The 13,437-nt window shown below is 45.2% G+C and overlaps 1 protein-coding gene across 1 annotated transcript; it reads right to left on the bottom strand.

Annotated features, from left to right (window-relative positions):
* Positions 1–1,772: 1,772 nt before the first annotated feature.
* dll4 (delta-like 4 (Drosophila)) lies at positions 1,773–10,327 on the bottom strand. The gene is made up of 11 exons (XM_062467746.1): positions 9,895–10,327; positions 9,502–9,762; positions 9,060–9,117; positions 8,189–8,449; positions 6,394–6,454; positions 5,569–5,699; positions 5,261–5,430; positions 4,757–4,976; positions 3,598–4,330; positions 3,036–3,144; positions 1,773–2,529 (listed from the first exon to the last, which is right to left on the bottom strand). The coding sequence occupies exons 1-11, from the start codon at positions 9,946–9,948 to the stop codon at positions 2,524–2,526; spliced, it is 2,064 nt and encodes a 687-aa protein (XP_062323730.1). The 5' UTR covers positions 9,949–10,327; the 3' UTR covers positions 1,773–2,523.
* Between the last annotated feature and the right edge of the window lie 3,110 nt (positions 10,328–13,437).

Here is a 13,437-nt window from a genome sequence, read left to right as displayed (position 1 = left end):
GTGTGTGTGTGTGTATGTGTTTGATGCTGAAATGGCCTGCTGGGTGTGGTTGGGTAACAGGTTGAAGTCGAAGGGTTTAACCAGATGACTAAGAGCTGAGATAACAAGTGTGTTTTTCTCCCTGGTCGACAAGGCCGGAAGCCTTCTCTCCAAACCTTGTGATCTGCTCACTTCCTGGTGCATCCCTTTTTCACACGTGCACACAGCCCCAAGGCTGAGGGGGTTGACAGGGATGAACAGGATGTGTGCGAGGAAGAGACCTCCAGATCTGCAGCTCGGTGTTGATTGGGAGAGGCTGACTAGATTGAATCGTGTTGATTGGATGCACAACAAGAAGGGTTTTCTGAGCTCTGACTCATGTGATCCGGTTTTCCGTTGAGGATCTGAAACTATAGCAGGAGGTTTGTTGTAGTGAGCAAAGGCCAATTAAATAAAATTATATTATACTTAAGTATTATACTTATAAGTTATACTTATACAAGACTTTGTTTGTGGTCCACCCTCAACTTCTGTTTTGACTGGCTCTCACAAGTCCATAAACCTTTCCCCCCCACACAATAGTGCCAACGGTGATATTTCATGATTTGGCTTAATAGAGGACCCGTAGCCTTCCATCTGGCCTCCCCTTCCTCCAGTAACAGCCCCAGTGCCAGGCCCTCTGCCTGGCTTTGTCTGGTTGAAGCAGGGGGGCGGTGGGTGGTACACCAGGAGGCTGAGATGCTGCCCTTAACCCTGGAGGTCTGTGAGTCAGGGAGCTGGGGATACCCTATGGCTGTGTGTGTGTACGTCTACTGCGTTTTATGGGACCTCTGGGTGTGTGTATTTGTGTGTGCTAGTGTGTGTGTGTGTGTGTGCCGTGGAGTAAAGGCAGGGAGAGGCCTGGCATATGCCGCTGTTTTTATGGCAGCGCAGGGTCGCTCCTCGCTCCCCGACGGCATCTGTTCAGCTGGGATCTGTTCTTAGTGTGTGTGTGTGTGTTTGGAAGGGGGGCCTTCCCCTCAGCAACTTGCCTGTTTTTTGTTTTTGTTTCACCCTTCCAGTTCAAGGGGGTGGTATCCGTGGAAACGGATTTAAATTTTAAGCCAATTTACAAGCAGAAAGAGGGAGGGGAACGGGTGCATGAGCCAGAGGGGGGTTTCAGGAATAACTGGAAAGCATGTACTGTGGTATCTGTTCATGCTAGTCCTCTCTAACTAGGCAATCCTGTTGTGGCTGTTTGTGTCAAATAACTAGTGGCACCAATATCTGACCTCATATTCACAAGTTTGCTGGAAAGCTGAGACATGACACACTACATTACTGTAGCTACTGGTTATGACAAAGTGGTATATAGAATAATGGTCCCATCATCTTCCCAGTTGAAAAAAATACACAAGACAGAAGAACATCAGTTATACTTAGTTTCATTGTTTGAAAACACCTCAAAAATAATTTCATTTTCCATTCACTGACATCAAATTAAAAACAGTTTTGAAGCAATTTAAGTTTTATTCTTCAGAAGTTTGGTCTTTATAAATATGCATTATATACAAAATAATATTATAAAACATATAAAGAGCAATGTGTCATATTTAAATTAAACTCTGGAAATGATCATCATTAAAAAAATTACATTATTGGTTCTGTATTTTTCAAAACTCATTATAGGCAGGCAGTGGTGTGACAGTCTATTTCTTCCCCATGTGTCTCTTTGTATTCCTGGGCTGTGTTGCATAAAAACGGTCCTACTCCCTTTCTCCTGTATCCTGCTGGCACAGCACTGAGTATTGCGCTTCTGTGGTTCTTCTCTCAAAATCCCAGTTGATTAAAAAGTATTTTCCCCTGTTTTTTTCTGTAGTGCAAATGATCCAAGGAGAGACAAGGGCACACATTTAGCATTTAAATCCTCTCTTTTAAGGCTTTTAGTGATTTTGGGCTGCATACAATCTTCAGTCCAACCTGTCATTTTCGGTTGATAGACAGTTGAAAATTGTTTAGACATTCATAGTTCTCGTGTGGTTAATTTCTGATGGGTGACGTTGAGTTCGGTCAGCTCAACCCTGAGTCTTGCATAGCTGGAGAAGCTTTTGGGGGAGAGCAGGGGGGGGGTTGAATTTCAAGCACCTCCTTTTGATTGGTTGGCTGTCAGTCACCATGATTATCCCATAAGGCAGGGTCAACTATGAATAAGAGGTGTTCTCCTCCGACACCTCCCCTGGCTGCCAAGGACGGGTCAGAACCCCCTCTTGTCAGTCCCCACACCCGGTGCAGCGAGTGTGGGTTCAACGTTCCCAGAAGTGAACAGGTCCATGACTGTGTACACATTTGTATACAAACGCTCAGTCTACGTCAAGTTCTCAGCGCGTTTCTTAGTCTGAAAGAGGGTACAGTTCGCTTTCCTCTTCTTCAGATCTCAAGTGTTCCAGAACAGCAGTGGACATCACAAACTATCTCCAGTCTCTTCTCAGGTTTTGTAAACAATCCAGAATAGAATATTCTGCTTCGATTGTGTATTTCTCCTTTGCTGGCATACCCCTCTCAGAATCATACCTTCGGAAAGAGGAGAGAAACAGAATTACACTTAAGCAGTCGGGAATAGAAGACAAGTCCTGCTATTTGCTAAAGATTAGAAAAGGTATGTTTTGCCCTTATGCTTAGCTATATCCATTCACAACCCAACTCATCACCAGTTACGAACATAACACACGTGAGACTAAAATTGTCCGAATGGAGGAATGAAGCTCTGTTAAGTGAACGGTTTTATTTCAGGTATATATATAATACCCCTTCCAGGCCTTCACATTGTCAGTTTTAAAAACAGTAATTCCATTCAGTGGCCTTTTACAGTTTAGAGAAAGCATTGCCACGTGTGACTACTCCATATGATGTCTTGGCTGGAGTTCAAGATGTATAAGCACACAAGCATAAAAGCAGTTCCATTATGTGTAAGCTACGCCTGTAAAATAACTGCCGTCAGCAGATATTAAACACACATGTATTCGTCTGTGATAGAATACATGAGATGAAGAAGGAAATTAATATAGTTTCCTTGTTACCTCGGTCGCTATGACGCACTCTCTTCTCTCTTCTGCTATAACGAACACAGACTGGTAGATGGAGTCTGGTGTGGAACATATCGTTGATATCCTACACTCCGGTTTATCACTGCAAACACAAATCACATTCCACATTAACACAAACTAGAAGCACATGGAGGACATGGCACAGCACTGCATCGTGGCGGAGGGGAGGGCGCAAGGAGTTTAATCTGAACTGTACAAAGTGGGAATGGTGTCTAGGTTTGAAAATAGTATATATATATTTTTTTCTCTTTTTTTGACAACACATGGTGACATTGTGGTTAGACGTGAGTGTGACAAATGAATATAACTAATTTCCTCCTGTCACAAACAGAAACGCCATGAAACCTATAGAAAAATACTAAACCACTATGAATGGTTTTCACCTTTGACACACTTAACCATTTTCTACTGCTTTGAGTTCTCCCCCACTGCACATTATATCAGGCAGGCAATATATAAGAGAAGGCAGGAAACCACAGGGAATAATGTGGCAGAATAATGGCAGTTTAAAGAAGGCCAGAACATGTCCTCTCACCTGTACATTCTACTTAAGGGTATTTTCTCTTCTAAACACTTGTTGTAGACGTGACTGTTATCCTCTTGCGATTTGTCGTCCTTAAACTCTTTCGACTTCGAGTTGTAAGAGTCTAAGTGATAGTTCTTATGGATAAAGTATGACTTGTCCGAGTCGCAGTCCACTTCCAGACCCACTTTGTGATTGATGTTTTTCAGCTGCGAGGCGGGTATCAGGTTATCCCTCTGGACGTCAGACAGGTTGTTCATGGTCTCCCCGTCTCCCCTCTCCCGGTTGGCCTGCCTGTGGATGTGCCTGAGGGCCAGGCCCACCATGCACAGCAGCATGAGCAGGGCCACCAGGCCCACAGCCAGGGAAACTGCTGCCCACTGGAAGCCATCTTGGATCTCCCCGCCCACTGGCAGGGTCACAGCAAAGTACTGGCAGCGGGGGCCGGTGAAGCCTGAGGGGCAGATGCAGGTGGGAGGGGTCTTCCCGGGACCCCCTCCCCCGGTGCAGACACCCCCGTTCAGGCAGGGCTGGAGGGAGCACTCCTCGAGGGGTCTGTCGCAGTTGCGTCCGGCGTAGCCTGGGGGACAGGCGCAGGTGTAGTCGTTGATGCGGTCGAGGCAGGTGCCTCCGTTGATGCAGGGGTTACCGGCGCACTCGTTGATGTTGACCTCACAGTGCATGCCGGCGAAGCCCGCCTTGCAGCTACACACACGCACGCCACTGTGGACCACACACAGACCACCTGTGGAGAAGACAGGGCTTAGAACATCAAAAGACAGCAGGAACATGTGCAGAACTGACAGGCGAAGAACATGGCATTGTGAGTTGTACGTTTTAGAGAAAACAAAACGATCACAGCCTCGCAAATGAGCTGATCTTACAAGCTATCAAACCTGCACAGATCTTTCAAAACCACAAAACCAGTCCTGTCAACTTCCGAGCGTTTGAGTCACCAGAGGAACCAAACCCAAGTAACATTTGAGACTTTTCCCCTCAACATCCACAGCAGCCTACGCTGGTGACACGCAGGCCACAGTGCTGGAAGCCACCGCGTGTTTACATGGAGGACAGACACAGAGTTTCCAGTGATTCCTGTTGTTCCACACCATGTCCAGCCTGAGGAAATCAGACAGGGGAAGGGGGGGTCAAAGAGGGGAAGGGGGCGTACCGTTGGCGCAGGGAAGGGACGTGCACTTGTCCACTCTCTTCTCGCAGTTGAGTCCGGTGTAGCCGCGGGGACACTCGCACACGTAGCTGCGCCCGTTGTCCTTCTCGTGACACAAGCCGTGGTGGAAGCAGGGGGAGTCGGAGCAAACCAGATGGCTCTCCTCGCAGTGAGTCCCTGCGAAGCCCTTGGGACAGGAGCAGACGTAGCCTGGGTCCAGGTTCTGGGGAGGGCAGGACACACACACACACACACGACAGTCAGTCATTTCAACACATCCCTCATAGATAAGTCTAAAGATAAAAAATAAAAATAAATAGATAAAACTGTCCTCTTGCTTTGGGTGACATTTCTGCATATTTATGTTTCTGCCAAGCTGTCTAGTCAGCCGTGTAGTGACAGTCTTATGTATTATAGGGTAAACAACAGAAAAGTCAAGTTTGGTTCAGTGCCGTAGTCCAGTGTGTCGGGGCAGAGCAGCGTGAGGGCTGTGGTGAAGAGCCTCACCGTGCAGAGTCCTCCGTTCCTGCAGGGGTTGCTGTCACACTCCTGCAGCTCCAGCTCACAGTTGACCCCTGTGAACCCCGGCAGGCAGGTGCAGGTGTAGCTGCCCTGACCCGTGTTCATGCAGGTGGCCCCATTCACACAGGGGCGGTGGTGGGTGCAGAAGTTCAGGTCTGGGAGGGGAGATGAAGAGATTCACGGTCAACGGTTTTAGTCTAAGCCTAGGCTTCATCCATGTCTGGCAGACTGAGCCTGAGAGGTACAGTTTGAGTAAAGACTAGCTCATGTAAGCTGGGCTTGTTTGTTCTTACCCTGGTCACAGAACAGGCCTCCCCAGCCCTCCTTACAGTTACACTGCCAGGGCTGCTGGCAGGTACCGTGCTTACAGGCTGGGTACTTCTTGCACTCGTCACAGAACATCCCCTGCCAGCCGTCTCTGCATCTAAGAGACACAACACACATTGAGGTCAGTGTCTACTACTCACCCCACAACACGGACACAGACTGTCCCAGACCACACTCAAAACAAGCATTCATCAGCGAACATAACCCAGTGCAGTCTACTTACTAAACTGACCTGTTTTTTTGGGCCGTGTTTTAATCGACCACAGTTTTATGACCATGCAATTGACGATGGTAGACCAAGTGCATCCACATACAGTTTATTTATCCCAGTTCAAAGCTACAGATAAGAGCTGTGTGTTAGACAGGCTTAGAGTCTGGACAGTAACCAGAACAACAGAGCTGAATGGTTCTCTTCTCTCATGTTTCACAGTGAAATCAAATTCCCTGCACAGCGCTAAGTAACCCCCTGCCTCCTCACGACTTTCAAAGAAGAGAGGAATGAACTAGACAGCCAGGAATTTTCTCACATAGTGTGTGAGTGACCGAGTAAGAGTGTGTGTGTGTGTGTGAGAGAGAGTGAGTTTGACATTATGTGACTGGCTGCATGCTTGTGCAGGCGAACTGTTCCCCAACAGGAATGAAAGTGGGTGTTCTTTTTCTGTTGAAGAGTTGATGGGAGATCAGAATGAGCTTTTAGCCAGCTACTTTGATCCTGTCAAATGTGCAGCTCACACACTCACACTTCAGATCCTCGTCATCCAAATCATCATCCATCATTGTGGTGTACTTACACACACTCTCCAGGCATGGAACAGTTCCCATTCCCCTCACTGCAGCCTTTCAGGCAGATCGCTGAAGACAGACACACACAGATAAAAAATTAGTCATCAAAGAAATAACATCACTTATGTCAAATACGGCTTGCTTATTTCACATCATTCTTACGTCAATTCATCGGTAAATAAGAAAATATACTGTTGCCTTAAAATGTTTAAGGCTCAAGGATACTGTCTGTTAGATAATTATGGTCGGATTCTAGTAGTGTGCAAAATCAACATTTAACAACGATAATAACATTTTGCCTATAAGCCTCCAGTTCTGGAGTCTCTCATCTTTGGATCATGTTCCGGGCTCGCTTCCGGATGAAGCAAACCACATGTGCTAAACTTGTCAGACATACAGTTGGCCTGGATGACACTGGTTTGGATCCGATAGGCGACCGACGGTAAACGGCCGGTTAGTCCCTAACAGATGCTTGCTTTCAATAGCAGACAGCTGTCCCTATTGTTGTTTGTAGTTTGCGCGAACCACATATGCAGCTGCTACGCCGCACATTCAACAATAGGAGGACTACCATTTTCGTTGGCGTGTGGCGGATAATAATGCTGCGATTAACCCTGGCGCGTGCTGCCGCCCAGGCTACTTCAAGGGACGCTCGTTCGTTCAGGGATTAAATTACCTGGCACGCGCGTTCCAGTGTGTTACACAAAGTTTACCATGCAGTACGAGTAAAATAGAGAAATAAATGAAGATAGATAAAAAGAGAAACAAAGACGTGTAGTTTGAGTTTTAGTGTATGAATGACCTAATTTATCTTTCGCACGTGCTTATCCCATGGCCGCTTTAAAAGATTGATGTTACGACACGTGATCCCATCTGGTTAGAATTTGGTGCCACAGTCAAAATAGAACTCGTTTTACCGCCAAGTGACATCGATGACAGATCCGCAGTCACCCTGCGGTTTCAGCACATGGTAACGATTATCCTCATGATGTATCCTTCAATCTGGCCTTTGATTCATTTGTTTTGGTAAACTAGGCCTGTACACATACGCCTGTTGTACTGTTAGCCAAATGGCACCAGGCCCCGTGCAATTAGAGTTCCATTCAGGAACCTCCAAAACGAAGAAATACTCCCAGTATTTGAGAGTGTAATGACTGAGGCTTACTTCAAACACATTTGAAGCAACAATATGTTTCCACTCTTCAATAAAACTCATCCACCCATCCCTGGTCAGCTCCCTTCCAAAACGAATTCCTAGGCTTCAATTCCAGCCTAGAAGGTTGACCTAATTCATTGGCAACTTCCTGAATCTTTTGCTCACACAATAACATACAAAAACATGTACCTCATAACAAGAGTCAGACACCAAGCAATATTAGTGCCTTCAGGTCGCCAGAAGGCATAGACACAACAACAGTAAGAGTCTGAGACTGAATCTTCCACCGCTGCTCCTAACAATCAAGCTAAGTGTACTCAACTAATTAATCAAGAAACACATGCCGACTCCATTTGCCACGAAAGACCACACTTAAGGCCTTGGTACACTTACTGTACACGCAGCCACCTAAAGGCCTACGCCTTCACTGTCACCCACGATACTTGAAGAGGATGATGTCACACAGCCGCATACATTAGGCTCGATAACAGCCCACACCACGCCTATACTGCATCACCAGCGAAGACAGCGAATAACGCCCAAGACAGGTGTGAGACTGAGTCGACACATATCTAGGCTAAGCCAGTGCACGTAGTGAGACAGTGACCAACACCAAAGAGAGAGTGGTGGTTGTCATGGTGGCTTACGTTCTTCGCAGTAGTCTCCCTTCCACCCGGGCAGACAGGACAGCTGGCCGTCATGGTTACAGGTGTAGTGGCCGAACCGGTCGTCTCTGGGCGTGCAGATCTTGGAGCAGCTTTCTCCGTAGTAATTCTCGTTGCAGATGAAACGGTAGGAGTAGCGTAGCTCTGTCTGCTTGCTGCTCAACACGTCCTGAGACCACTGGCTGTCTACGCCCAACTGCCTCTGCACGGCGAAGAAGCCGATCAATACCTCATTGTTCATGTCTGAAAGAAAAAAAGAGGAGAAATGTAAGAGTTAGGGGCCCCCCGACAAAAAGTTAGATCATAGCATGATTTACGTGACCATGATCCATTCTCTTCATACCAATTCAAACACATTCTTCTTCGTGCCCAACAGCTTAATGCAGTTGTTCGCCTTACAAAAGCCCTTAACCCACTATGGCTGTGATAAAGGATGAATGTAGATTAAAATGCCCTAGTCCTTCCTGTAAGATGAAACACTCCCAAGAATTCTCCTGCCTTCCAAAGGTGTAAAATACAGGAAGATGTAGTCAGTGGCTTTTGGCAGGGCCTGAGTATTCTCACCAAAGCCCAGAACTCTTTCCCACGCCAAAAATAAACCAAAGGAAGTTCAATTGTGTTTGAGTATAAGAATGAAAAAGGTGTTTTTAAACAGACAACAAAGGACAGAGGCGTGAAAATGTGAAAAATACGGAGAACAATATGCGACTGGTTCCCATGAATCATTTATAGTGAGCTGATAAGTACTGTAAAGGGTGGAATACCTTTCTTTGAAGTGTTCAAAAACATTAGTTATAGTATCGTAGTGAAATGTGTAGAAACGTCGCCCTCTAGTGGCCATGTATCCACTTACCTACAGGTTGATCTGCAGACTGTGAATGCCAAGCTTCAATTATCAACGAAAACGATCCCTGGAGGTGAAAAATAATAATATTAAACATATGATTTAAAGTGCATTCAAACACGATATTCACAGCATGAGCACGAATACCCCACTTTCTCTTTCCAATTTGAAAGCACAATAATCTACATTGGTGCTCATTTAGGCATCTGCTCTAAACATTAGCTACACATAAAGACACATGACTTAAACGTGTCATAAGACGCATCTGTTTAGCCAATTTGCTACTTGAGATAAACAACATCCCTTAGTACCTATTCATCGAGTATTACCTGATGGATTAACTAGGCCTGCGAGTGCGACCTGCAAATATAACAACTGTCCCGTTGAGCAACAACACTCCTTAAACACAGCCTGAAACATAACAAATGATACACGTAAAAAAAAATCTTACCGGCCACCCAAAGTTGAACGGCAGTCGAATAGGTCTGCTAAAAGTGCCACCGTCCATTGCGCTGAACGAATTGGTCCCCAGCACCGGTGTCACGGCACTTCCAAAAATACAGTCACCTGGCGACACCACTACTTGGTAGTTCTTCAAGCACACTCGAAACAAAGTCCTGCAGTAGGGTTTGCACGAGTTTCCATTCGCCAGCAGTCCTTTGTTATTTTTAAATTCATGAAGGTCGAGCTCAAATACACCAGATCCAAATACCTAAAAGGAAAAGAAAAAATACATTGTTTAAATATAGCTATAGCGAATGCATTTTTGTTACAAACAAATGGCTCTCTGGCTAGATCTGCTTGTTGCTGTGCATGATCTCCAGGGAGATGAATTCCTTGTTACCTGTGAGAGTATCGTAGTGCTGAATGCGATGGTAAAGGTGAACCAAGCTGCCATCCTTTTCACTTCTCCAGGGCAGCCGCGTCACCCGCCAATATATCCCCAAAATGCCCACAATTCCAATGTGTTGGAGTAAAATCTAAAAGAGTGAATTCAATCAACAAAAGGGTATAAATCCTTCCTCGCGCTCTCTCCGCGTGTCCTTAGCTCCCTTTTGAGTGTGCCAAAACACCAGGACGCGTCTCGTATTCCCAGGTTATCCAAGCGGTGAAGCGAGACCAATATCCACGTCTGATCCTTCTCTGACCTCTAAGCACCTTGCATTTACAGTACTCCACAATTGTTACGTCGGTTCGTGTTGGGTTGGTGCCACTGGCTTGTTTTTGGTGCTACTTTTGCTGCGTCAATCTTGCGCCGTGGATGTACAACGGTCGTCTTATTACTCGTGAATGAAGTGTGGAGTATCGCCTCCTTCAATTTATAGACTTACGCTGTGGTGCTCATTACATAAACTGTCAATCAATCGCAAACGCCGCCCCTTTTACATATTCAACCCCCTCTACCCAACAACAATGATATACACATTTAATACCCAGCAGCGCTATGCTGACTGACCATCGTAGGCGACTTGGCGATTAATAACAAGTCTGGCATCTGTTGATGTAGGCTATTTATTACGCGTGGGAGGAGGACGCACAACAACGCTCAACTGTTTCCACACACTTTTTGATTCAGACAGGCAGGCAAAATGAAACTTCTTTAGAATAAAAATCAACATTTAAATGTTTGCGCCTCCATTCAAACCGGTCCAAGGTTGCCGGTTACTCAGCGGCGCGGCTAAAAGGTCGGTTCATTTGACCGCGTTTGTCTTCTTCTTTTTTTCCCCACAAGGTGCGTTTAGAACAGAACGGCATTATTTCCCTGCAGTATAATTTATAGGCTTTTATTTGTGAAAGACAAACGGTTACTCCACCAGTAATTAGGCCTAGGTTTCTACATTATAACCCACATTTATGAAAACATCAAACGTACTAAAAGTGACCGAACACCTGCACACATAGCAACTACAAATAAAAAATTAATGTTGCCAATATTCTAGGCTATGTGTGATTTTATAGTGGTTTGCTACTCCAGTGTCTTTCAGCGGCGCGTGCCGCATGTTGCCCACCCTGTCTTTACAGCTCAACGGCAGCGTGCCTCCTATTGTTGGGACGCGTGCCCCCTCTCTTCGTTCTCATGCGGGTTTCATGTGCGGGGGAGACATAACTATTCAGCTGTATGTAAATGAGCTCTCTCACTCTCTCTCTCACACACACACCTGCATCCGTAAAATTGGCTTATTCTTTTCCATAGGCCTACCCTTAAGCATCTCACGGGAATTGCATATAGGATTTCCCACGCCATAGGGTTAAAAACGCTCATAATTTGATGGCCTATACACTATTCATTGGTGATTGGACGAATTTCCACCCTCTAATAAAACTGCTGTTGAATTTTGCATCCTAAGAAATCTGCATCCTAGAAAGCGCGCGTGTGCATAGATAGACAGGCTGAGTGGGTGTACATGGATGCAGTAGCTAGCTGTTCCCGATGTTTTGCCAATATACGAACACTGTGTTTTTTTAATTATCTGATCGGATGTGCTAGGCCTATTTGATCGCAAACTATGGTTACAATTTTATTTTCTGCCTACTATCTGGAGAGAGACTGGCAGGGCATGCCGTTTATAGTCTGTAGATGGGAGACTGTCCCGTCTTCTCCTTCAACAAATCAAATCAAATGTATTTGTATAGCCATTTTTACACGCAAGCATGTCACAGAGGGCTTCACATATGCCCATAGAACTGCCCCTCAACCAACCTAAACCCTCAAGGAAGACAAGGAAAAACTCCCAAAAAACTCTCAACAGGAGAAAAAAAATGGAAGAAACCTTGGGAGGAGCAATTCAGAGAGGGATCCCCTTCTCCAGAGAAGGTTGGTGGGAGAGAGGAGCAGAACACAGGCTAAACATAGTCATACAGTGTCGATGGGTTTTTAAAACACCAAAATCCATTATTCAACTTTATAGATGTAGGACAGGACCGGGAGACTCGCGACCAGGTCCAGCGTTGGCTGACCGACGACCAGGCAGGTGCTGACAACTCAAACCCCCCACACCACAAGGGATGTGTGTGGGGGGGGACAGAGAGAGGAGAGCAGGGATTAGAGAATACCAGGAGCAGCTAACAGTTACAGTCATAATAGAATGAGATCCCCACCGGTCAATTGTGGACTGGTGCAGCAATTTAACAGAGCAAAAAAGGGGAATTTGATGCAACCCCACACACCAAGACAGCGACAGCCCCCCTCATTTGGAACATGAAATCTGTTCCAGGGGAAGAGAACTCTAAAATAAGTTATACTTAAAGAATAAGGATGAAAACAACCCGTCCCCCGTTCAACATGTTATTACAGTTCCATTTGGAAAACAATTGGACGCATACTTGATTTTCTGTTGTAAAATTGTTTTCAGAATCAAGTTACGTGCTAAAAGCTGTAGGCCTATATCTTTAAAATGAGAGCTCAATCAATCCCCACCAGGAAGCCATGCATGACAGAAAGACTCAAATTAAGGCCTTCCCTTTTTACTTTTGCCTATAAAATGTAAAAAAGAAAAGAAAAAGGGGGGTAATCAATCTTCAAACATTATTTGTTTAAAGTCTTATTTTTAATTTCTCAATTCTACTTGTTCAACTGGCCACTGTTCTATTCCTAAGCCTCCGTTTGACCTCCTGTTTGTACTCCATCTGTCTTCAGATGGTAGCTATCTGTGGGTTGCCGAGAGTGCAGAGCGAGAGTAGCCTATGTTTGCTGTGTTTACATGGGGCAGACAGAGTGAGTTGGTTCTGAGCATGGCTTATTGACACACCTGTTACTTCTATAAAGGGCCCACTGAGATACTATGCTCAGACGTGGTGCTTGTAGCGTGTCGGCCTGTCTGCGTGTTTACTCAAGACTACCCAGCTCTGATATCAACATGTCATCTGTTTTCATTGCCCTGTTCATTGTCTATTTATGGTTGGAAATAGTTAAAAGAGAACTTTATGGATAGTACTGTATGCTTTCTGGCTGGATGGACTGTCTAATAAGTGAAGACCTGATTATGTGCCTGAATATAGATCTGTTTGAATTCAAACACTTTGCACTGTTTGCCATTATTTGTAAAAAATAAAATAATAAAATGTTCTTCATATAATTTTTTTCCATTGTTGACTTTGGGTATCACCAACCTACTTCCAATCTGTTATTTCGTTGATCTGATAGGGGTGGACAGGTAGTGCTATGATTTGAAAATTGCAGCCTTTATTGCACCTCTGCCATATAATTTTCTCTAATGGTGAATATTACCTGTGCTATCTCCTTTAAAGCCATATGTCTCCAATTCAGCTGACATAAAACCGCCATAAAGAATGTCACATGTGCAGTTTATAGGAGGTTCAACAACCAAGCACAGATGATAACACTACATTTCCAGCAGTACCCGGAAAGCCAAATGACAAGCTAGTC

Source organism: Osmerus eperlanus, chromosome 8 (assembly GCF_963692335.1).
Source record: "Osmerus eperlanus chromosome 8, fOsmEpe2.1, whole genome shotgun sequence".
Classification (NCBI taxonomy): domain Eukaryota; kingdom Metazoa; phylum Chordata; class Actinopteri; order Osmeriformes; family Osmeridae; genus Osmerus; species Osmerus eperlanus.
The sequence above is the reverse complement of the archived record's forward strand: the minus strand, read 5'-3'. Positions and strand labels throughout refer to the sequence as shown.